Below are 25,852 nucleotides of genomic sequence, written 5' to 3'. Positions count from 1 at the left end.
GGTTCAGTTCTGGTTTAGTCCTGGTTCAGTTCTGGTATAGACCTGGTTTAGTCCTGGTTTAGACCTGGTTCAGTTCTGGTTTAGTCCTGGTTCAGTTCTGGTTTAGTCCTGGTTTAGACCTGGTTTAGTCCTGGTTTAGTCCTGGTTCAGTCCATATACGGCGCAAAAGTTCAGCATCTTAACAGTTCTTTTGGTGAGAGTAAATTAAAAGTGCTGCAATAGTCGTGTAATGTTTTACATTTTAAATACAGTAATATTGTAATGTAACAAATGACTTTGAAATGACAGTAACAAGTCATAAATATCACATTACAGTTTTAAAGTCACTTGTCCAACAGTGTATCTTGTAAAGTTGTTGTAAACTAGAAGTCAGTTTGAAAAATAAATGCAGCCTTTCATTTACAGAGCTCATCTAAATATAAAATGAACTGAACTTTGAACTAGTTCATGAAAAGTGTGAACTTGCACAACACTGATGTGAATGAAACAAAACACAAATCTGGGTATGTTTTTGATGAGGAAACAACATTATAACAGATCAGAAATTAGTACAATACAAACCCTTTAACTATACCCTTTTGTGTTTTGTCATTTCTCTACAGGTTTCTCATCGACAAGATCGGATTATGGGATTTTGAAAGAAAACTGAGAAATGTCTCACAAACAACATCCATGTGATTAAAACCTGAGTAGAAGACAGATGATTTGCCAAGATATATCTACACTAATTGACTTTCCCAAGCACTTCATGGAGCTATAAACTCAGAAAATGAGTGATCAACGAGAGCCTCTGTTTCCTGGGGAGGTGGGGAACAACAACCATCAAGTGGGGCCCAGAGACAGCGCAGGCGATGCAAATGCTAATGACATCCAAAAAAACGATGCAACCAGGACTGGAGATACGATGGCTTTGTTGAAGTCTACCAGCGCTGCGCAGCAAAGACTCAATATTTATGAAGAGAACTCCCTTTGCGAGGACTTGGAGTTGGCTGAGTTTGAAATGTTGGAGTGTCAAGAACTTGAGGACGGAGAAGATTTTGTCGGACTGACGGAACGCAAAGAACGTCCGAAGCAGCTGGATTCAATAAGCAATACAACAGCACAAGCAGCGAGTAACAAAGATGAAAAGTCACACGCACAATCAGAAATAAGCTCAGAAACAGACATCTACTTGACGTGTCTGTCCACAATCTCAGCCTTAGAAACTGCTGGGAGGACGACTGAATCCTGGCATGTCCCGAATACGATTTCAGATGACGTGACTCTAGCTTCTGTATCCGAAAAGACCAAACTTTCCCAGCACCACAACTCTGCAAAAAGTACAATGCAAGCTAAAGATGTGGGCATGAATTTGAACACAGCGATGCATCCTAAAGCACAAATGAGCAACGGGGAGATTCAGGAGAACAAAACTGGCGGTTGTCGAAACAATAATGAAAGCGATAGAAGAAAAGAGCTACAAACTCATCTAAAAAGCTTGGAAAATCACAGTAAAATGGACAAAGGGACACAAGCCAATGAAACGCCAGCAGTTCAGCGCTACAGCACAAGTCCCGCCAAAACTGGGATAAGACGAAGTCAATCCTCACTGGAACCAAAAGCCACCAATAAGCAAAGCACTTATAATGACGCACTGAAGAAACAAAACTCTTTCAGCTACGGGTTCAGGAAGCAGCCTTCGTTTGAGAACTCCATGAAGAAGCCGCCGTCCTTTGATAACAGCATCAAAAGGATTGGCTCTTTGGAAAACACAGCTGTCTCGAGTAATTCAAGTTTGGAGCGGAGGAAGCCATGGGGGAGCCCAAGTCGCAATGCAGCAGCGAATACAACGAGAAATGCGTCGTGTTCACCGAGAAGAAGGCCCTCGCCCAACTCACCAGCCAAAGTTCAAAGCGTCAGAGCCCCAAGTCTAGAACGCAGCGAATCGCCTCTAAATCAGATGGTCAAACTGCCCAAGACTTGCCCCAACACTAGCCTCCCCAAAGCGCTCGCAGCTCCACAGAAAGAAGAACCCAAGAAAAACGTGCGGCCCAAGATCATCACCTACGTGCGCAAGAGTCCTCAAGTCAAACCAGACCTGCCCAACTACGGAGCACCAGCAAAGGCTACACCAGCGGTCACGTCCTCCAACATTCTCTTTGATAAATACAGACAGGAGATCCAAAAGACGGGCTTCTACCCACCAGGGATGAACAAGGCTGGAGCAGGAGCCGCAGCAAATCGCCTGGGCAGCAAGTCGGGCAGTTTTCATGAAGATGAATGCAATCAAGAGGTGAGAGAGAATAAAAGTTGTTATTTATAATCACCATAGCAGCTAAGTTTGTAAATTATAGGCATGGTACCATATTCTAATTTTTTGTCGCAATTATCATGGTTAAAATAATTGTGATTAACTATTATATCATAAGATGACAGTTTAAAAATGTTTTGCATATGATTAATTATACTTTTAATATTATGAATAAGTTCCATATTTAAACAACTGCATTGAATTGTACTTTGTTATGAGTGAAAACAACAATGATCGAGAAGAAAACATCAAGGATAAGTAGCTTTTTTCAGCACATTCTGGTGATAAAATGGCGATTACCTTTGTTGGCGATTATCATGATTATATAACCTGTCTCACGAACTATTATTGCGTACACTTATTGTCACGATACATGATATTATTGTTTATTACTCCATCGTCAGTGAGAATTTCAGTGTCTAACGCACAAGTAGTTCCGGCTGTGGGTAGAATGCATGGATCTATAATAAAAACTGGACAAGGTGTTCCAACTCTGTCCCGGGTCGAGACCAACTAGTGGTCGCTCCAGGTACTGCAGCTCCCGGGAGCTTGGACCCAGAAAGACTACATGTTTTGGGAATTCAAACTGCCCGTGTTCGGCTGACAGGGCATTGACAACTTTCACAAAGGTTGGATTTTGTAGGGATTCTTTTCTACTTTCAGAACAAAAACTTTTTCACATTTTTAAATCCTCAAAATGCCTAAAAGTTAGCTTTGTAAGACTTCTCCTAGTTCCACTCTGAGTCCGTGCTTGCTTCGTTGTTGCAGGTTTCGCTCTGATTGGTCCAAACGCAACACGCCGTACATGTTACAGGTCCACGTCTCTATTGAGAAAGTAAATGTGGAAGAGAAAATGCGGAGGAGAACATTTTTTTGGGCCCATGCGCCAATGAGCCATTAAAAACAATACGATGCCATCTTGGGTTCACCTTCCAGATTTTATTATAGTTCTTGGGTAGAACATAACTAACATTGAAATGACTGATGTTTTTGACATTTACAGACAGTTAAAAGGCTTTTCACGTTCACAAGTGAGACATTTCAGTTTGTAGCCGCGGTATAAACACATTTTACAACTTGGAACTTGGCGTTATGCAGTTTTAAAGCACTTTGTGGAGTCGTAGTTGTTGTTTAATGCTTACTTGTCCCATCCCTGCTAAATTAATGGATCTTTCCTACAGAATGTTTCCCAGGATGGCAGCAGCAGTGTGTACCGCTCCCCCAGAGCTCTCAGGCCTCAGCTCGGGTTAGGAGCCCGACAGCCGACTGCCAAGACCAGAGTCCAGCAGGCTGCTCAGAGACACAATGCAGCGACGCAAGACTGCCATGAGGCGACAGGTGAGGAAATAACACTTAAAGGAACATTTCAGGGCTACTTACATGCTGTATTACTTTTTATTTTTTATTTATTTGTTTATTCAATAAGAGGTGAACAAGTGACATAACGTTACACATACAAGAAATGAATGAAAAGGAGCAGAAACAAGAGTAATGTTACGTTATCTGCCCCCTTTCCAGACACTAATACACTAATATTTACTTTAAAACATTCTGAATTTATATACACTTGCCTATTATGCTGTTTAGTTTTTTAGTAGTGATCATAATGCTCAACCTCTGAGTACAGTTCCCTCACAGCTTCATATTTTGCCTCTGACACCTCAGCTCTGTGACGTGCAGACTCAGAGCATGTGATGCTTTGAGACTCCTTTTTCCTTCTCAGTACATCGAGGTGATGAAGTGTTTGTTAGAAAAGTTTTATACTATACTTTTGAATTTGAATGACTGGATTGACGCTGCTGTTTTTTTTCTCAGTTGAAGTCATTCAGTTGCAAAAATGCTTACAGGGCTGAAACTAATGATTATTTATGCTAATCGATGAATCCAGTAATTATTCTTTTGGTTGTTCAATTAGTTGTTTTTTTTGTTTATTTATTTATTCACATTAGGCCTGTGAATATGATATATTTTTTAATTAAGTTTACCCCTTAAAATGAACTAAAGTGGCGTGTCTTGAAGACCTGATGAAGAACAGTTACAGACATTTACACATTTCGTTTTTATGTGATTCCAAACAACGATCATTGAATTTAATAAATTAAATGAGTTAAATCAGTCATTTCAATAATCTGTTAGATTGTGATATCATATAATTGTTAAACTTGTTGCAGCCTCATTGCATATCTATAATAAATATGGAAGTTAAACAAATATCCTTTTTTGGTTGGCTGCTTTTGTGGCTGCCTGGCTCAGATTTTGAAACGTTTTGTTTTTTGAGCTCAGTTTTTAATTTATTGATTCGTTTTTATTTTGAGTTTGTGCCAAGAGGGAAACACTAATCATATACATACTGCATGTACATTATAAACAACTCAAAAAGGAGCGGGAAGAAGAAAAAAAATATTAATCCACCCTTATAACATCCTGACAGTTTAACATCCTGTCATGAGATTTTAACCAACTAAGAAGTGCAGCAGGTGCAGTTCAAAGTAAAGGACTTTTGGATTTTGTTAAATGAGCTGTTTGTTTTTCCTGTATCCATAGACATTTGAGTTTTCGACAGGCTTTTTTACACCATATGTGGCCCACCTAACCAGTCCTCCTGTTAAACTGCTCTGAGACCTTTGACTGAGACACAAAGACCGCTGAGACGCATAGTGGAAATGCTGCAGCAACATCAACTGCAAAATTAATTTCCCTCGGGATTAATAAACTGTCTGTCTGTCTAATTGTATTCTTTGCTGCATCAGTAGATCAGAGGCGGTCAGGAGCAGACAGCAGCCCCAAGCCCATGGTGCTGAAGCCGGGTCAGTCTGGTCTGCGTCCCCCTGGCTTCTCAGCTCTGCCCCCGTCCCGACTCGCCGCTTTCGGCTTCACTCGCAGCTCCAGCGTCTCCTCTGTGTCCAGTAACCAGTCCAGTGAAAGCTGCCACAGCGACGCCCTCAGACCCTCTCAGCGTGAGTACTGCTCCTGCTACTCTCCACACCAAATACTTCTCATAACTTCTCATGTGCATCACAAGCGTCAGTCATTTGCACATTGATTTGACATCATTTTACTCCAGGTGCCCATCCTGACGTTGTCCACTTCATACATCTGGGATTTGGACTACTAGCAGAAAATATTATTTATAATTTATAACTGATGTAAAGACACCCTAAGTCAACACCAGTCTCCCAGAAACAATAACTTTATTACTAGAATGTTATATTTTCTACTATTTATTACATTTCTTCTACCTTATTTTTCGAACTATAAGTTGCTCCGGAGTATAAACCACACAGGGCCAAAAATGCGTAATGAAGAAGAAAAAAACATATAAGTCGCACCGGACTATAAGTCGCACTGATACTCAGAGACCAGGGACCGACATTTCATCTTGAAAGAATAACAGGCTGTTAATGTCACATATAATGCTCTTCAGATAACTATAACATAAACAACAGAACAGAACAAGGTTACCAAACTCTCCATCTCACTCCAAATCACTAAATCCATTGAATTTTTCATCCTTGGTGTCACTTCTGAGCAACTCAGTGACCTCCAGAGGTAAACGGAGAGCGCCGCTTCCTCTTCTACGTACAGTAGCTGGTGTCAGATTCCATCCCCACTTTCCGCCAGTCCCTCACAAATTTCTAGCTCACTCCAAACTTTCTTTTTTTCTTTTGCTGCTCAATTACCGTTTTTGACTGCATATTTTGCTACTTACAGCAGGACAGTGGCTTCTTCTGCAGGAGACATGCGCAGTAGAGCCAAGTGACAATGGTACAGGAGTAACAGGAGTAGCAGATACTGACACACAAGCCTAGAGCCTCTCACGACTGTCAGTGTGAACATTTGAAAATATACATCGCACCGGAGTATAAGTCGCAGGAAACACCCAAACAATGAAAAAAAGTGCAACTTATAGTCCGAAAAATACGGTACTTACTACTACTTACTTATCTTCTATTTACACTATTTACACCAATAGCATCTTAGTTCATGAATGTTAAGCTGCTATGGGTGATACACAATTTAAACTTATTATTATCCATTAAGTCTCAACTGTGCAGTACTATGAAAATGTTTAATATTTTGTCCTTGATTAGCCTTGACACTGCAGTCTGTCCCCTGCATCAGGCGGCCAACATTAATAAACTCGTTATAGCCCATAATATTTACTGCTGAGTTTTGAATTGCCATTAAATTCCACTTTAAGAGTCCATAACTGTGCTTTCAAGGATAATGTCTGAGAATGTGTCACTAAAGCAAAGACACTATTCTCAGACAAGCGAGAAAATCATTTACAGAAGAAACAATGTGATAGAACAAAAGGAGGAGGGAGGGCAGCAGCTCTGTGTCTAATGCTTCAGCGCGCTCTTCAACTTTAAAGAGCGTCTGGGGAAATCCATGAGCAGCACATGGAAGATGGAAACCGAACAAAACGCAGACACTACAGGCATGGAAAGTTTATTTGTATCGCACAGTTTATACACAAAGTAATTTCAGTGGTGGATGAAGTACTCAGTTTTGTGTCATAAGTAGGTTAAAGTACAGATACAGAGGTAAAAAGTTACTCAAGTAAAAGTAAAAGTATCACCTGAAAAACTGAAAAAAATTGCTTAAAAACACAATTTAAACATCTCTAAAAAGTTCTTATGTTTTTAATTAATTTAAATATAGTGAAATTGATTAAAATGATACATATATTCATAACCAACAGTGAATTTCTTAATTTTTCTCATGAATTTTATTTTTGTTTGCTCAAAGCTGAAGCTCGAATAAAAATAAAATAGTCAGGATGTTACCACAAACATGGTAAAATATCCTCTAAAATCATTCGAAAAGTACTTTTTACTTTTCAGTCCAGTTCAAACATGTAGTGGAGTAAAAAGAACAGATACCTGCTCTCAAATGTGAAATAAAATAAAAAGTACCCACTGTAAAATGTACTTAAGTAAAGTACAGATACTTAAAAAATCTACTATTTGTACTTTACACCTTGTTACCTTCCACCACTGACTAATTCAAAGTGTTTTACTGAATAAAAAAGGCATTAAAATCACAATACGAACATATGAAAACATAAATAATCATTATAACATTCACTTTAAAAGAGAATAGTTTTACTGCACGTTCTGAAACTCATAACAAAAAGACTTTCCTCTGTCTGTATCTGAAATAGAGTTAAAAAAAAAAGGTTTTACCAAAAAAGAAGCTCAGGATCCGTCTGTTTCTTCCTGTTTGAACATCGCAATCGCACTATATAAAATTAATTTCAGAAAAGTGTCAAAACGACTGTCGAAGCAAAATGTCACTGTACCACAGCGAGCAGGATAAATGGCAGCAGAAGTTGTGTCATTTTAGAGCAGCTATACTAATGTGCTGTCCCCACTCAGTTAAAGACGTACTCTTATGAAGGACACAGTTGGTGATGTCTGTATTTTGTCTTATTTAACACTCATGCGGTGTTAAGTGAATGCTGCTGACAGGCAGATGTGATAAGTCAATGGTGGCATCTGCTCAGTGCCTTTTCTCTTCCCATGTGAATTCTGACACATTTAGCTCTCCCTTCTGTCTCTCGCCGCTTAACCCAGAAGTGTCATTTTTATACCGTATTTTTACAGAACTGGATGGATTCATAGTGTGTCGCAGCCAAAACAATGCCCAAAATGCATGTTTTTATTTTAAAACATGTAACAGCAGGATTTTCTTTTTTAATTACACATTTTTTCTTATTTTTCCTGGATCATATTCACTGGTGCATGACAACTATATGCACTGTATCAAGAAACATATTTGGTGTAGAATGAAAGACAGATTTATTTACACCTTCATGTAACTGTATGTACGTTTGTGTGTGTGCGTGTGTATTTGTGGGTGTGTGTGTGTGTATTATAGGTGCACCCCTCTCACCTCCACCTCTCTGTTCAGATTTGTATTTGAACCTGAAGGGGTGGGACCGCTGAGGCAGAACCTGTTTGAGGCTCAGAGCTCAGTTCACTTTATTTTAGAAAAGATGAGACCTGCAGATGAACCTCTGTGACACATAATGTGGATTTGGACCAAACTATCCAGTTTTAACCTCTTTTTCAATTTTGATATTCAAAAAAGTTCTTTTTACGCTTTACTCAGATACATAGTTCATTTTTTAAAATTGTTTTTTCCAGTTGTTGAAGAGCCCAGCCAGCAGTTATGTAAGTTAGTTCATTTGAATCTGATTTCCATCAGTAGTGTACATGATTTAGTCTTAGGTGCATGTTTTGTGTTCTCTACAGATTTCATATTAACATTTGATGTGTTTGATGTAAACATGAGGTGTGTCCCTGTACTACTCCCTCCTGGGCCATGTACGTGTTGAGACTTGGAACAAGTGTGGCCTGTTCTTTCTTATTTTTTACACCACACATGTAGTGCATTCATTTTTATTAGTCATTTAGTTGCATTTTGTTGTTCTTGCCAGAATGGAGTTCAGAAATTTCTCTTGCACTGAAACTTACTGTTTCCACTTGCTGTATCTATTATAAGGTCTGTTAAGCGAAGAGTTAGTTTGGACATCTCAGTATTCTCCATTGTTTTAGCTTCACCTCTTCAGTAGCGTCTAAAGCGACAGTGACATCGTGTCCAGTTCCATTCATTCATTCATTTTTCTTCACACTTTTTCCTTCTGGGGAATCTACAGTAACAGATCATTGATTCTTTTTCATCGACTGTTTTGGGTCAGTGGGGGTAGATCTAATCCCAGCTGCGATACACATAAGAGCACTCTCTGACACATCCTCATCGTTTTATCTTCTGTACTACTAACACACACCAACAGCTGCAGCAATGTAAACTTGCAGCTCAATGTCAACTGAACTGTGTTAAAATTATAGCAGTGTATAACATTTCCATAGTTGGGTGATTATCAGTATTTTTACATGACAACCGGAAATGGAGCACAGTTGAAAAGGAAGGTCATGGACATTTGGACAAACTTTTATTGTCCACAGCAATATTTCATCCTTTGAGCGTTCTTAAAAAAAAAAAGAATCTAGAATCTATATAATCCATTAGTATATTTTTGTATGTGTATGTGCATTTCCATTTTCATACATGACAATTTATTTCACATTTTGTTCAAGTGTTGTTGGCTGTGGCTTGCAGGTTGAAACAAGTGCTGTAATGAAAAGCGCTGGCAGCAGAGTATGGATTTGCTCACGAGGCTACGACTAGTTAGCTCTCTGTCTCCTAATCTCTCTCTCTTTCTCCCTCCCTCTTCCTCTTTCCCGTGTAAGTCGCATGTGGAGCAAAGCCTGTGCCAGTCCCTGCAGAACAGACCGTGCTGCAGCAGTACAGTTACACACGTCCCACAGGAGGCTTCACAGGCCCGGGGCTCTCACTGCTGCACACTACATCAAAACAGCTTGCGTTATTTCTCTCTTTCTTTATTACAAGTGTTATCTGTGGATGAACCGGTCCGTGCTAGAGCAGCATCACCGCTATTGATCGAGGAACTGAATAATTAAAGACAGGAAATTTGATCTGAGCTCACAATCACAGCCCAAATTGATTCCGAGCACAGATAGTAGTGATCCTTTAAATGTTTTTGCATCAATGACAATAGCGGCATTTGACTCACAGTCTTACTTGTAACAGAATAATGCATTTACCGTATTTTTTAGACTATAAGGCGCACTTAAAATCCTTTGATTTTCTCGCCTTGTAATCCGGTGCGCCTTTTGTATTAATTCTAGTTGTGCCTACTGACCTCGAACCAATTTTATGTGGTAACACGAAGCTCAAAATCTGTCAAAATGTTTTAGTACGACTTTGGTAAACTACGAAGCCGCACTATTTGATGGATTGTTGGAGCATTACGGTTTTAGTCTGACAGAAGCGCACAAGGAGTGAGCTGTAGTTTATGCAAATTAAGTTTTGTTTCTGTAAAATGTAAACAAATGTGCACAAAGCTGCTTTAAACACATGATTACTCAATGTATATTTGAATCCTCCTTGTAGGAATAAAAAATAAACTTAAATGATCCACCCACATTCACATTCATAATACACATTCACCAAGACAGGGAGACAATTACACCACGATCTGCCAATGGATCGTGGACTCCTGAGCTAAGGGATCAGTCTCAGGTGTCGTCCGTTTGTTTCGCTTAATGCGCCTCATAATCCGGTGCACCTTATGTATGAAAATAGACGAGAGAACTCAACATTATTGATATTGCACCTTATAATCTGGTGCACCTTATCATCTGAAAAATACTGCACTTTATTTAACTGTGTATCTGAACCAATACGCCTCTTACTAAATGGAGGTTTGCTTAACGTTCTTAAAGTGAATACAAATGCATCTTTTTTGCTAATGCCTCCATTCTCAGCAGCCAGAGGCAAAAACAGCTGCTATGAATAATTAAGATGTCGACATGACTTCACTGCACTCTTCATTTTCTACAATAATAATAATTTTTCCAAACACTCAAAGATGCTGTACAAAGAATACAGTTTAAAAAGTACATATTTAAAAATGTGATAATGCCACAAAATACAGGCATGATTGAAAGCAGGTTAGACAATTAAAAGTGGGTCTAAATAGATTAGGTTAGGTTGCTTTATTCGTACCTGTAGGTAAATTTGAGAAGCAGGTCCCACATTTCACATTTCATCCATCCACAGTACATAAAATAAACACGTATTAAAACACAATTACAAAATAAAGTGTTAAAGTGCTGCAGTGCAGTGTAAATAATTAATTAAATTCATTCATCACGCTTGGCTAAGATCATAATAGATACAATTTTTCCAAGACAACGTACTAAAACTGATAGATAAATAGATTACAATTTATCTATAAGTAAGAACAAAGCTTCTTTTAAAACAAATCGATGGGTTTTGAGCAGTTTCTTGAAGCTGGAAAGTTCAGTACAGTCACGGTTTTGCTGAGGCAGTGGTTCCCAGAGGGCGGGGGCGGCGATGGAGAAGGATCCGTTTCCTTAGGTTCGGGGTTCGGTCACTCTGGGGAGGGACAGGATGTTGGTGTCGGAGGAGCGGAGGTAGTGGGATGCAGTGTGGAGGTGTAGCATGTCCGAGAGGGAGGATGGGACCTGGTTGTGGAGAGCTTTGAAAGTGATGAGGAGGTCTTTGAAGTGGATACGCAGAGGGGTGATATGTTCGTGGGATTGGGTCTGTGTGAGGAATCGGGCAGTGGAGTTTTGAAAGCAGAAGAGTTTGCCTTGAAAGACCTCCTTTTGTACCCTAATACATCTTAAAACTGTATGCTAGAACTTGACCAGGAGTGTCCAACCTTTAGGTCTCTATTCCCTTCCTAGTAGCTCGCCAAGGGATTTCTGAATCACACGCATTGTCCAGAATAATTTGATGAATCAGATAGAATTTAATTAATTAAATGCCTATTACCATTGTACATGTATAATTTTGCCTAACTTTGTACACTAATAAATGAATACTGGTTAATGTTTTATAGATATCTAACTGTACGTCAATTAAGTCTCGCTGTGGCGCTTAAAGCTACACCATTTCTTGTGACTGCTAAAAATATTAGCTCTGTTGCTTGATAGGTTGATAGTTTGGACTACACATTCTACTAAAACACAGTTAACATCATTATATTTAAGATTTTACTAAAAATTTTACACTTTCTTTCCCATTTTCTCCATGATTTGACTTCATGGCTGGAAATCATGACATGACACTAGGGAATTTCATAACTGTTACCTAGCAACTATGATGTAGAGTAGGCCAAAGCTTCTCTACTGTGCACATCGATTATTATTTGACAAATAAAACGATGAGAAAACACCTTTATTTTGCTGAAGTCATGCTTAAAGTATCAGAAAAATGTGTTTCGGAAGTATAAATCGTGCCTATATTGTGTCATTTTCAACATATTTTTCATTGTTTCTTCACAAACTATGTCTCGGTTGGTGTAATACTATAAGTTACATTTACAACAGACGTATTATTGCACCAAATTAAGCAGAAATTAAAGAATCATCAAAACATGTTATATGCACTTTAAGTATTTTGTCTAGCAGAGAGATGTCCGTGAGCCAAATGCGGCCCTCAGAACAGTTTTTATTGACCCTCAGGTCTCCTTTTGGCCCAGTAAGCAATACTTTTACTGTAATTTAAAAAAATTCTACCACTTTAACCTCAAACATCGCATTGCATTGACCTGAAATGAATGATTTTCAAGCCTTAGTATTATATAATATCTCTGTCAAAGCATTGATCACTTGTCTGTGGCTCTGATTCAAAAATGTTTCAAGATGTGGTCCAGCTACCACAGATTTCAGTGTGACATAAACTCAACTAAAGATTCTTGTGCTCTTCTCTCTGCAGACCCAGGCAGTGGCAGTGATGACGCCCCTCACCACAAAGCCACAGCGCCCCCTGCTGACTCCGCCCATGCAGCAGGACGTCCCCATCCTCCCAATGCCCCCAGCCTCCAGCGGCGCTCCCTGCCCTCTCAGCGCAGCTCCCCTCTACGTAAGACTCCTCACAAGCTACACGTCCCAAAGGTGGTCCCAGAAATAACTCCAGTCCATTAAACAGTGGAGTCAGTGGAGTCAGTGGAGTCAGTGGAGGGAGGATTAAGACTGGGAACTATCAAAGAAGTGCTTACTGTCACAAAATGTTGAGTTTAAGATTTCAAAATGCTCTCACAGGATTGAAATTCAAATCTGTAAGCCTTTAAACGCTAGCTTGCTCTCCACTCTCTTAAATCCTGGGTACAAGTATGCAGTGTGTTTTGTGTTTTTTTCACTTGCAGTAGTATTTTCTGACACTTTTACCAGCCTTATTGTATAATAATATAAACGTAGGCCAGAGATACTTCAACTTTGGTCTTAGAGTTTTCCTATAACTTATTAAAAGTGTTAATTATTGACTGTGCGTGAGCCAAACTGCACCAAGATGCATTTATTATAATCATTAGTATTATTTTAGAAGTACAAGTAAGTAATTAAGTAAATCTAAAAGTAAAGTGTTTTTTTTTCGTCTGGGTTATGTCATATTAATTAAATTCTTATTGAGGGAACTAGATTTGATGCATCTGACCACATTTTGAAGCCGTGGTGGAGCAGGGTCCTCTGAAGTAATAATTTGTGCAAATGAAAAAAAGTTAAAATCCTATTAAATTACATGGGGTACGGGAATTTAAACAAGTAATGTTTTTGTGGGGCTGCAGTTTTAGACAAAGAGGGCCCAGATTTTGTCCGGGTCAAATAGGGGAGGATTGGAGGGAAAGGGAAAGATTGTGATTCACAGATCTTTAGATAATATGAAAGAACACAAAATAAGGAGTCAGCATTTGTGAATACTTGTTAAGCCATGATGTTTCTTCTCAACCCTGTGGAATCACCAGTGACATATTGTCCATTATTCTGACAGTTCACATTCTTAGGTTGTCATGTTTTGTGTTGTGCATCTCAAAATGATGAAGACGACATTTTCATCTGTTCAAAAGTTGCTGAGCGTTGCATCAGTTACAGACCACATGGTGCTGTGTGCTGATGCAGCCTCTTTGTTGTTACTTTGCACCTTCTTCAGTCTAGATTCCTGCAGGGGATATGCCAGGCTTTGAGCGTCACCCAGTGGCTATAAGAGGAGTAACAAGTATAACTCAATATTTTTTTTAAAGTGGGGGAGCAGCTCCGGCTTGTGGATAGTTTTTGTAATGCAATGCAGTGGACGTTTATACACACATATATATAGGAAAAACATGAAACTCGTGGTACTTAGTATAAAAAGTTTTACGTAATTCAGCTGAATGGTTTGGATTCATGTAATAATTCTGTGACATTGTGTTTTTTCTGCTGTTGCAGCGTCCAAAAGAGAGGAGCCTGAGGCGGTGCTGCCATCCAAGGCCTCCCCAAAGAGATTTGCAATGATTTCACCCAAACCCCAGTCTCCCAGTGAGTTCATCTTTCATGTGTGTTACATTTGAATACAACAACCAACAAAATACTTTAAAATGAACTGCCATTTTGGATTTAGCTTTGTATGTTAAAATATTTTAGAATCTTCACATAAAAACATTCTGAGGAAGGGGATTCTAGGTACATTTAGAGAAGAACATTTGAGAAAAGGTGATTTTATGTGTACGTATGAATATTTCTGTGTGGTACAAATACTTGCACTGTACCTAAAGTGCACAGATGTACTGTCTTGAGGCTCATCGAAAATTTGATTAAAGCCACGCTGCAGGCCTGCCTGCTGTTACCATAGCAACAGGATACAGTAGCTGTAAGGCAAACATCCGTCTCATAGTTCTCATGTTGTGTTTTCTGTTACTTGCCTATCAGTACAACAGATGGACCTTTACTATAATCTGTCATATGAACAGTGTACTAATGGGTGTTTATTCAAAAGCACTTTCTAGAACAAGTAGATACAAATAAACACAGATGAGTTGTATTACAGTCAGATAAGCAGCCCACCTGTGTGTGTCTGTGTGTGTTTAGTGCGAGCTCGGACAATGGTGGTGCACGGCTCCCTGCGCTCTCAGGACACAGACAGACAGCTGATGGAGCAGCTCCAGCGGCGCTGTGAGCAGCAGGCTCTGCAGCTGCAGACTCTACAGGCTCAGCTGCACAAGGCCTCCCTGTGCCTGGACGTGTTCACCATCACCACACAGCACTTCTGCCACAAGGTAATGTCCATGCGCTCTGACACTACGGGATATTACTGTGTGATACAACTCAGGACTGATCTGGGTTTTACCTTCGTCCAAAAGAGTCTCCATTCTGCTGTCCACTTTTCAATGTTTGCTCATGTCATGCTCATTTTGTGTAGAAGTGAAGCAATGATTTAAACTTCTGTGCCAGACTAATTTATCATGGGTAATTCTTTTTTGAAAGTGTCTTGTGTTTGGTTTGCTTTTTTGGCCAAGAATCCAAAATAAAGGCACTAAACATGTCGAGCCAGAACCACACACTTTGACAAAACATTACAAAGACGTGTGGGTCTCAAATCATATTCTGTCACCCAATTCCAGAGGGTGTGATTGACAGGCAGATTAACCAATCACTTGCTCTGTCTTCTGCATTTGAGAGACAGTTGATACAACATAGTGGCTGTGGTTGGACCGTTCCCAGTTAGGACAAAGGTTTTTCTCACTGTGATCGATTCCAATCCCTTCTGGATTCAGACAGAATGCAGAAGAGTCTGGCTGGTGTCTTGGCAGGTCTGATGTGGGGCAGTTTGTTGTGTCCCCTGATGTAAGATCTGAGTCCAAGTTTTTAATATCTGAAATGCACCATTACTAGAACAGTCACACTCAGCATTTTGTGACCTCAACTAGCATAATTAAATCTACATATAGTGTTTTATCACTAATGTTGAAGAGGCAAAACATAAAACAAGAGCATTATATAGCTGTGTTGGAGGATTGTGTTTGATGATATTCTCAAATGTTGTGGCCTGGTCCTGAGAAAAAGAGGTTGTATTCTGTTGTTGACTCTGAGAATGTGGGTGCTGCGTTAGTTGTTGGTGATTGGTCAGTTCTGTGTTTCTGCTTTTCTCACTGGCCCCACCCACAGTGCTTCAGTGGGGCAGTAATGTGATTACCTGTGTGAGCTGCTCCTACTCTGTGCTGCTGTATTGATATTTTGCCTGACAGAAATAGAAGACGTCCTGCTGCTTGTCATGGACTGTCTCTGGGCTTTTTCTCAGGCTTCTGCCGTGCCACAGTTGCTGCTGCTTTAGATATTCAGTGCTTCTTTTCATTTTTTAATAATAATCAGGTTACTTCTGTCAATTCTGGAGTAATTAGCTCATTCAGAGAAAGGGTTTCCCCAAATAGCCTGAGTGGATAACAATCCAAACATTGTACTTCTACACTAGGCTCAAAGCCAGGGGTGACCAAAATTTTATCCTCAGTGGCCAAATGATTGCACATTAGTGGGTAGAGGGATAATTACAATTTGCACATTAACATGTTCTTCCACAAAGAAATGTCTGATTTAATTGACTAAATATTGAGAAATAGATAGAATTGACCTCCTCCCCATCATCTTTTAATGCAAAATCAAATCAAAATATATTTTTCTTAAAATCTCAAAACATCCTCACAGGCCTCATTATAACCCCTGGAGGGCCCCTTTCCCTGTGGGCTCCACTTTGGGCACCTGCTCTGAGCTAAAGGTGTAATGTGGCAGCACATATGACATGTATGTGGCAGAGTTGATGATGATGGTGCAGCTGTGTAGTTCTGATGTGCACTTAGACTTAGGATTAGGGGTGTGCAGAAATATCGAAATATTGATATATCATATTGTTTAATGTGATGATACAAGAGTATTTTTTGGTATATTTTACTAAATGTTTTTCTTACAGTTTTGTTGTTTGTTTAGAGGAAGGAAGGTTTATGCAGTACATTTGACATTTTCACTGTTTTGATGATTAAAATGTTTTTCATATTCACTTTGCACAAGAAGTGGTTTAACAAAGACTTTCAGTATCACAGCCATGATTTAGCCTTTATGTTTTTACTGAACCATGTCAAATCGATTTGAAATGCATCGTATTGAATAGTACGCTCACCATATCAAGGTATGTATTGTACTGGCAACTTCTTAATGATACCCAGCCCTACTTAGGATCTCAGTTATTGTGGGGCATAAATATAATGAATATGAATATTGATCAGGGCAGTACCGCACTAAGGCTCAGAGCAATTCATTTTCATACAAAACAAAATCATGTCACAACAGTGAAAAACACAGCAACAGGCAACAGCTAAAGAACGAACTTGATTTTATTCATGTAAACGGAGTGAGCGGAGTGAGAGAGGACAACGCCGGTCGCCTATTGATCCCAGCTCCTCCCCCTCTTCCTCCGCACAGACAGTCCATGTGTGTGGGAGTCTGTTCTTAGCGTTACGTGGAGCGTTGACGCTCAGAAGGGCAGAGCTGTGGCAGACGGAGCTGAGCTGTGGCTTCACTCTTTGTTCTGGTGCAAACGGCAGCACCAGGGCCGAGGTGAGGATGTAGTGTTCTCTCCTCCTCCGCTTCAGCCTCCCTCTCTCCTCTCTTTCTTCTCCCTCTCTCCTCTCTCTTTCCTCTCTCTTCCGGAGGCTCTCACGGCCGAGGGATGCTGCCCGTCGCTAGCCGAGTATGGGCCCCCGCTGCTGCCGGCTCCTCGTCCTGCCTCACCCATTCCTGGAGCGAGCGGTAAAACGATGCTTGTGTGGGGAGGGGGCTGTGGAGCTAATGCTAATGCTATGATGGGAGGATGTGCGCATGTGTGTTCACACGCTGCTGTATCCTAGAGACAGAGCAGAGCACACTGAAGCTGTGGCAGAGATGCTGAGTCAAAGATGGCATGCCTCACACTCTCTACTCGCTTAGAATTTACTGGAATGTTATGTAACAGGATATGATCGGCTGCTGTGTTCTTTTGTCAGGCCTTTTCTAAAGCCTTTGTCTAATGTTTATGGCCATGAATACATTACAAGGATAAGGCGCACAGGAAGGTATTACCAGGATAGTCCCTTCGAGATTAAGAATCTCTTTCAAGGGAGTCCAGGTCCTAGACGAGAGTAGCCTATTGTAGATGCTAAAATTTCAAACTTGATTTCAATACTAAAAATTCTCAAGACCAATACCACAATGATTTACCACATTCTTTCTTTAGACAAAAGAATGTGATTTTCAATATTAAATAATACTTCTTTCTTTTATATTCCCATGTGGTCTTATATCTGTGTAATCCCTGAGTGGTCCAGGCAGGTTCCATAGTGGTCCATGGGCGTATACTAGTCTATGTGCTCTTGTACTTGTTCTGATGCAATTCAAGATCTTTCTAAATCTATTCAAGAAAGGTTCATTTTTGTCCTGCGAATGTGACATTTTTATTATCAAAAACCTACTCAAATGACTATCTGGTTTCAATATTAGATTTAGTATTAGTTGGTATCATGGTTTCAATACGATTGACAACCCGAGATTTTGAGAGATCTTTTTATTAGTGATCATTCAAAATGTCTGATTCTAAAACTTTTTATAAAAATGTACCTTTTTATTATCCAGACTGGCACCACCTTGTGCCTGCACTCAATTTAATTTCTCTCCAGTGACTAGGTCAGGAATCGGAATACACTAGACGGTTTGCAAGAACCCTGGAAGTTATAGACCACGCACCGGCCAATCGGTGAAGAGCTGTGCAGCCATGACGTCAAACTCAAGTGCCTGTTTGGGTCCCTTTTGTGGTATAGCACAACAGTAAACAAAGCGGTCGAGATGGATGTAGACAAAGCCATACATTCTGTGTTGGCAACGATTCCCGAGATTGAGGATTTAAAGGCAGAACAAAGAGAATGTTTGGTGAATTTTATCAAGGGGAAAGACGTTATTGTCCTTCTTCCTACGGGATTTGGGAAAAGCTTAATATACCAGTTAGTCCTGTTAGTGGCGCATTACATACGTCACAACCAAATAGCAGCGATTGGTTAAATTAAAAAAAGTACTCACTTACCGTCAAGTGAATGAATCCTGATGCTGCGAGGTCAGACGGTTTCCATGATGAATCAGTATGCCTTTTTATGGTTGTTGAGATTAAATTCATGTTTGTAAATGTAATATATTCAGCTCCTGCATTTTACAAAGCTTGTTACAACGCAGCAATTTGCCAACTTGCCAAATAATATCGATTTGACCTGGAAGATTCTTGTTCTTGTTGTTCTGTGTTTGTTGAGCTCTGTTTCTTTGATCCAGGCCATTTCCTGATCCCTCGGAAACCGGACTCATTACGTGGAAGCCGACTTTGTAGAGGTTAATCAAGTGATGTTCCGAGAGACTGAGGCGCTAGAGGCTATTTTCGTCTTGTTTCGTTTGGGTGGCACTTAAGTGAACTGGATCCTGCTGTTAGTTCAGAGTCATTTTTCCTGCTTTGCCTGGACAGTTATTGTTTCTTAACTTTGTGGCCACTGATTGTGATTAGAACATTTGACTAAAATATGATATAAAGCTCAGTAGTGCTATCAAACTAAGGAATAGATACTCAATACTGGTTCTGATACTACAGTGACAGTAAAAACGCTCTTTATTTAGACAATAGAATGTGATTTTCAGCATTAAATCATACTGCTTTCTTTTATATTCACATGTGGTCTTATATCTGTGTAATCCCTCATATCTAAGCTTATTCTAAAGCTCTTCAGGATTTGTTTGTGTCCTGTAAATGTGGCTTTTTTAATATTGATACCTGCTTAAATGAGTATCTAATATCGATACTAGTTTTAATTTTTATTTTTAGTAGTTTTGACAGACGTAAGTTAAGAGTTAAGTTAAAAGATAAGCCAGACTTGAGTTGGTCTTTGGGATACTTGAGACTCAAACCAAGTGTACATGTTTTTAATATTTGTGTATTTATCATAATAGCTGTTTGTATTGTCTGTATAGTCTGTAGTCCTTTTGATCTAGCAGAGACACACTGATCCAATACTGGTACCGGACGGTATCAATGAAAATTTTTGCTGGATTCGATATCAGCCTCCAAATATCGGTTCAGCCAATATCCTGTTTGGACATATAAATTGATGTAGTAAGACTGTTTACAGCTACAGGTTGTCCTTGGCTCAGAAAGTCTCATAATATTTGAATTTTTATGTATACTAAGTAGAGCTCGACCGATATATCGGCTGGCCGATATTATCGGCCAATATGGGCACCTGGAGACATATCGGCTATCGGGCAATATGCTTGCTGATATGGGCCGATATTTCACGTGGGCATGTTATACCTCGTTATAAATCTTAGACTCTCTACATTATGTTCATAATCCAATTTATAGACAGATAAATGTCCTAATATGTGGCTCCGCATCAGTATTTATTTGCGGTGTAATTTGTCTGTGTCAGTACTGTCCCTGAACACACCCCCAGAGTCACGTCACTTCACTCACGTGCTATTGTTTACACCCGCAGCGGTGCTCAACACTGAGATTATATTGTTTTTACGGACAATCGTCTTGAGTCTGGATTAAAAGGACTTTTATTAGACTTGTGATGTGAGGAGGAGCCTGTGTGAGCAGTGAGTGTTGGAAATATGTTAACTTTGAAGCTAGTTAGCTGTTAGCTGCTGTAGCTCCCGCACATAAACAGGCTGTTTTCTATTGGCCTATTGTAAAGGGACTGTGTTGTCCGTATATTTGCTACTGGACCAGCATTGATATGTAAATGAGCTGTGAATAGATGTGTGAATGATCCACATTTATGCATATAATTAATTACCGCGGTGCGCACGTTTTTACGGCTAAAGGCTAATAGCGATAGTTTTCTAGCTAGGAGTTATGGGTCGGTCGCGATCGAAGCGGCTCTTAGAGCGAACAACGGGAGCATGTTTCTTATTGGGAGCCGTGTTTTCTCTTTTTCTCACTTTTTCTCTTCAAGCCGCTTGTAGACCGTAGTTTGACAGCAGCAGCGGCTGAAAACGAAACTTTCAGAAATATGCGTGTGCATAGGATAAAAAAAAGTGCATATTTGGCTGCAGTTCAGCATAAAATGAATAAACCAGGACTAATCTTGGTCTTGAGAGAGAGATAGAGACCGAGTCCCGACACTCAGTCCTGGTTCAGTTCTGGTTTAGTCCTGTTTCACACATGGTTTAAATCTGTTTTAGTCCTGGTTTAGTCCTTTTTCAGTCCTGGTTCAGTTTTAGTTTAGTCCTGCTTGCAACAACACAATCTCAAGAGTCGCTTGGGAGCCAAAAAAGCCAGCTGCTTTAGTGAGCCGAGCCAAAAGAGCCAAAACTGGAATACCCATCACTAGTAGCTAGAATGTGATGCAAAAATGCCATTAGGCCAATCTACTGTATGTAAATATGATGTAAAGAGTCAGAATAACAATAAATGTTGCCTAAATAAACCCAATTTAGAATCCACTAGAGCCAAACCTAAGTTTTTTAAACAATTCAAGATTTACAGTGAATTTTTACATCACTAAATATATGGGCAATTATATCGGCTATCGGCAGCGCCAACTCCCATTATATCAGTTTCATATCGGCCACAACAAAATCCATATCGGTCGGCTCTAATACTAAGTTCTGTAGTGACTCGAGAGATAAATAACAGATACATGACACATTTGGATCAGTTTTATCTTATTTTATTTTTGGATAAAGAACATAAATGCTGTTTTCAGTCTCTGCTCTGGTTTTTGTTGGCTCTGTGTTTTGGCAGATACTTGAAGCTTTAGTATCAAAACTGGCATCAGGTTTTAAAAAGCTGGATCTGTGCGTCCCGGTGCGCTGTGATTATATGGATTACACAGGAAAGGTTAGATCAGTCATTATCATGCATGTCACATATTCTCTGGGGTTGTGAACAGGAAGGTGTCTGGAGCGGCTGGGGCATTGTGGGTAATAGGATAGGTGTGGCTCTAGGCTGTTCACTGATGGCTCCTGTAGGACCTCAGCCTGATGACATCATCCGGGGGAGACACTCAGACATCTTTCACTTCTGTTTTTCTGCTTTCTCGGAAATGTTGTTTTCTAGCCAGTGTTTGGACTGTTGTGCTTTGATTCTATAAACTGTAAAATGTGACAGCGCAGCACAAGTGAAGCACAGCTGCATTTGGAAATATTTATCCTTTACTGAATCTCTAAAGAATTGATTGTGCCAGGAGTCTTCATCTTGGCTCTCTCAGTGATAAAGAGACAGATCAGTGCTGCCAAGATTCAGGATCAGTGTCCAGACCCAGACTCAAACAGGTTTATTTATGCTCACATTATTTGGCCGACTCCTTTTATGCTAAAAATAAACAGTGAAACACATGTCTTTCTTGGCCATAGCAGCAGAGTGCTTAGTGTTTAGTGTTTGTGTTGAGTGCTCTTTGTTGTGTGTTCTAGAGTGAGAGCGCTGTCGTGAAGGAGCGGGAGCTGGCTCTGGAGCTGGACAGACTCAGGGATGAAGTGGGTAAGTGTTCACTCTGTGCCTCCACAGGGACCTGGCAACTCCAGCTACTCTAGATCATCCATTATAAATGATACTAGCACTAGTCAAGAGCCAGTGTGGGCCGCCTGCCATTTTGTGCTCAGTCTTGTGGTACCAGAATGTTTGATCTTAGCTGACACAGACACAAGCTTGGATTTGTTGTTAAAAATTGTTGTTGTAAATATTCGTACAGTCCTTATATTCACATTACATGTCTCCCCAGAAGTATCTGGATGGACTTTAAACATTGAGTTCCATTGTTCAGATGTGCACATGACCTTGTTAGCTGTTTGTAAGAGATTTGTTGTGTGTGTAGCGTTCAGCGTGGCGCACTGGGAGCAGCTGCAGCAGGAGAAGGAGGACGTGGAGCGGAGCTTTGAGGCCGAGCTGGAGGGTCTGCGGGAGCAGCAGCAGAGAGAGCTGGGGGCTCTGGAGGACAGACTGAACCTGTCTCATTCACAGGAGACACAGAGACTCCAGGAGGAGCAGAGACAAGAGCTCCAGGAGCTGCAGCACAGGCAGCAGCAGCAGGTGCATGGACACACCCAATACTGCCAACTACAAGGCAAAGCAGCTCATGCACTGAACCCCCTTCTTTACTGTGAGGTCTAATTAAACAAATCCATCATTGTGTAGTTATTATCCTTCAAACAGCAATCATCTGTAAATATAGCTACTAAAATATGTATTTCATATTTATATTAATACTGTAAACAATATTTATATAATAATGTAAGAATTTCCTTCAGGATCTATTACCTTTCTAATATTCTGTTGTGCCCCCAGATTGAGGAGATGAGTGAGAATCATGAAGCGTCTCTGATGGAGATGGAGTCTTCTCACAGTGACACTCTGGCCACGCTACAGGAGGAGCACACCAGGACTGTCAAGAGTATGACAAGAACCACAGATCTAAGATTCATACAACTGTTTTCACTATGAGCATTTCAAATGTGATTTTGTGTCAGATCTGAAGATGGCCCATGAGCAGCAGAGAAAGTCTCTGGAAGAGGAGTTTGAGAAGATCAGGCTGTCCCTGCAGGTACAGGCTCTGTCCTCACGTCTCATTTCATATAATCGATGAGCAGGTTAATAACACATGTGCACACGGCTCAGGACCAGGTGGACACACTGACATTTCAGAACCGCAGTCTAAGAGACAGAGCCAAACGCTTTGAGGAGGCTCTGCGCAGAAGTACAGATGAACAGATCGTGGTAACGTCAACTCATAACCCTAATAGAGCCTTTATTACAAAACAGATTACTCAGGAAGTGTCTTGTCTCCCAGGATGCCTTAGCCCCATATAAACACATAGAGGAAGACCTGAAGAGTCTGAAGGAAGTTCTGGAGATGAAGAACCAACAGATCCATCAACAGGAACTGAAGATCACAGAGCTGGAGAAACTAGTATGCTCCAAAATGCTGTTTTGTATATGCACTTGTGCTTTCTTGACTTTTTGATTGTAAACCCGCCTGTGTGTGTTGTAACGTTGTGCTGTGGTGCTGTGTGTCTTTGAGCAGGCTGAAAAGAACGTGTATCTGGAGGAGAGGCTGCAGGTTCTCCAGCAGCAGAACGAGGACCTGAAGGAACGCATTGACAAGAACCTCGCTGTCTCCAGGTCAGGCCTATGAGGCAACAGTGTGGGGGGAGTAAACATGATGTGTGCACGTTTGTTGTTGCAGAGAAGAGATGCAAGACAATATAAAATCTGACAATTGTGATTACCACCACCATAGTTCTAAGAAAAAATGATTTTACATTTGGATCATTTTAAACTGAAATATTGTTCTAAAATGGCTTGACAGGTTCAAAAGAGCACAATTCTCTCCAACAGGCCCTGCCTCTTCATAGTGGCATTTCATTCTCAGCAAACAGCAGATTTTCATTCACTTGTGTGTTTCAGACAACTGTCGGAGGAGAATGCCAACCTGCAGGTGCATGTAGAGCAGGAGAGCAAGGAGAAGAAGCGTCTGAGTCGCACTAATGAGGAGCTGTTGTGGAGGCTGCAGACGGGAGAGCTGAGCCCCAGCATGTCCCCCTCCTCCTCCCCCCTGCACCGGGCCTCTCCTGCCCCAGGATCCCCTGCTCGCCCACACTCCTACCACCAGTGATCACCAAAGACTCCAATCTTCATCTGACATTTCACTCCAGCCATGTTAAAAGGGAATCACCAAACCAGTGAAGCCAGTGCCTCATCTGCTGTAATTGTATCCATCCACATGGAACATTTGGACCAACGCTCAGGATCATGGAGCAGGAGACAGAGAAGAAGCCTTTGGTTGTGCGTTTTCTCCACCAGCAGCGTCTGGCACAGCCTAAAACTACCTACTGCACATGGACATGAGACACTGGACATGAGGACACTGTGAGTGTCACAAACACTGGACACATGTAGCCTCTGTCTCTCTCTGCGTACTGTCCTACTGCCGTACTGTCAAACTCTAAACTCCACATGGTCACAAGGTCCCACTGTCTGAGTCTGTCAGATACTTTGGGCTGTGGACTCTGCTTCTTTTCGTAGAGAACTGTAGAAATCCTCATGCTTGGCATGATCTGTCTTCCAGCAAATGCCTCTTACTCTTTACGCAGGGAAAGAACAGAAGTGCTACTTTCATAGAGTAGAAGATAGAAAGTCATTAGCTGACCTACAGTAGACACTATTATAATACCTGATATACAGTAGTCTTTTACAGTACCCCGTCTGTTCAGCATCAGCATGAGGAGAGATCAGCTAAAATACTATACATAAAAAACAGCATTTCGTTCTGGATTTTTGCAACAAAACATAATTTACTGTTATTTTCTACAAATGTAAACTCAGCCCCAGACTCCATTCACACTGTAAATAAATGTGAATGAAACTGTAAAAAGAATAGATAATTTGGACTAAACTAAAGGCATGATGGTTGCTTGCTCTTACCTCAGTACCATGACCAAGTCATCTCAGGTGTCAAGAACCATACAATAGAATACGACTTTTATTTATTTTATTCTTTGAGTTTACATAACTTCTAACTGTGCAAAATAGCGAGTATATATGTAACAATCATCAAATGAATCTAAATGTCCTGGGCAGAATGTACTGTAAAGTATGAGGCTGTGGTGGGCTGTCTGTGTCCTGTGGACATGACACACTCTCTCCATCTTTACTTTATCTTCACTAAATGACAACTTTGTTTACAAGTGTTAATGTCACTGTTGTTTACTTGTTTACAAGACTTGAGTTGTAAAGATTGTATTCAGACTCAGATATGTTTAAGAGAACGCATGTCTTTATGACGTCATGTGCATTCTTCGATTATTGTTGTAGTGTATATTTATTTATTTATTTGTCCTGCAGAAATGCAGCTGTAGCTCAACTGGCTTTTTTAATGTGCCCATTAAGACGTAATGTCTGTAGTGTCATTGTTGCACTGTATTTAAGTATTAAATCACAAACTACATGGACATTTTCGTCTGCAGGTGTTTTTTGTTTCCTTTTTTTGTAATGCATGATGAAAAATACAGTATTTCTTCTATGTAATATGCAGCATGTCTGTAGTGTGAACCCAGCAGCTGCTTCCTCCTCTTGTGTCAGAGGCTCGGGTGCGTGGACCCGCAGACCCACAGCTGTCAGAGTGCTGCGCAG

General features: G+C 40.5%; 1 protein-coding gene across 3 annotated transcripts in view; it reads left to right on the top strand.

Moving 5' to 3' along the window:
* The window catches only part of mtus2b (microtubule associated tumor suppressor candidate 2b), a 39,534-nt gene extending 13,757 nt beyond the window's left edge, over nt 1-25,777 (top strand). The window contains exons 4-17 of one of the 3 annotated variants that reach the window (XM_055148037.1): nt 603-2,272; nt 3,472-3,628; nt 5,041-5,247; nt 12,629-12,775; nt 14,113-14,202; nt 14,752-14,939; nt 22,138-22,204; nt 22,539-22,753; nt 23,009-23,114; nt 23,191-23,264; nt 23,339-23,437; nt 23,511-23,630; nt 23,742-23,842; nt 24,128-25,777. In XM_055148037.1, the coding sequence (XP_055004012.1) occupies nt 770-2,272; nt 3,472-3,628; nt 5,041-5,247; nt 12,629-12,775; nt 14,113-14,202; nt 14,752-14,939; nt 22,138-22,204; nt 22,539-22,753; nt 23,009-23,114; nt 23,191-23,264; nt 23,339-23,437; nt 23,511-23,630; nt 23,742-23,842; nt 24,128-24,335 (3,282 nt within the window). In that variant the 5' untranslated portion in view covers nt 603-769 and the 3' untranslated portion in view covers nt 24,336-25,777. The remainder of the gene's footprint in view (nt 1-602; nt 2,273-3,471; nt 3,629-5,040; nt 5,248-12,628; nt 12,776-14,112; nt 14,203-14,751; nt 14,940-22,137; nt 22,205-22,538; nt 22,754-23,008; nt 23,115-23,190; nt 23,265-23,338; nt 23,438-23,510; nt 23,631-23,741; nt 23,843-24,127) is intronic. The other 2 variants (XM_055148039.1, XM_055148038.1) reach the window with 2 other exon arrangements.
* The last annotated feature ends 75 nt before the right edge of the window (nt 25,778-25,852 follow it).

Source organism: Boleophthalmus pectinirostris, unplaced genomic scaffold, assembly GCF_026225935.1.
Source record: "Boleophthalmus pectinirostris isolate CB_2022bp ecotype Guang Dong unplaced genomic scaffold, ASM2622593v1 HiC_scaffold_9, whole genome shotgun sequence".
Lineage (NCBI taxonomy): Eukaryota > Metazoa > Chordata > Actinopteri > Gobiiformes > Gobiidae > Boleophthalmus > Boleophthalmus pectinirostris.
The sequence above is the reverse complement of the archived record's forward strand: the minus strand, read 5'-3'. Positions and strand labels throughout refer to the sequence as shown.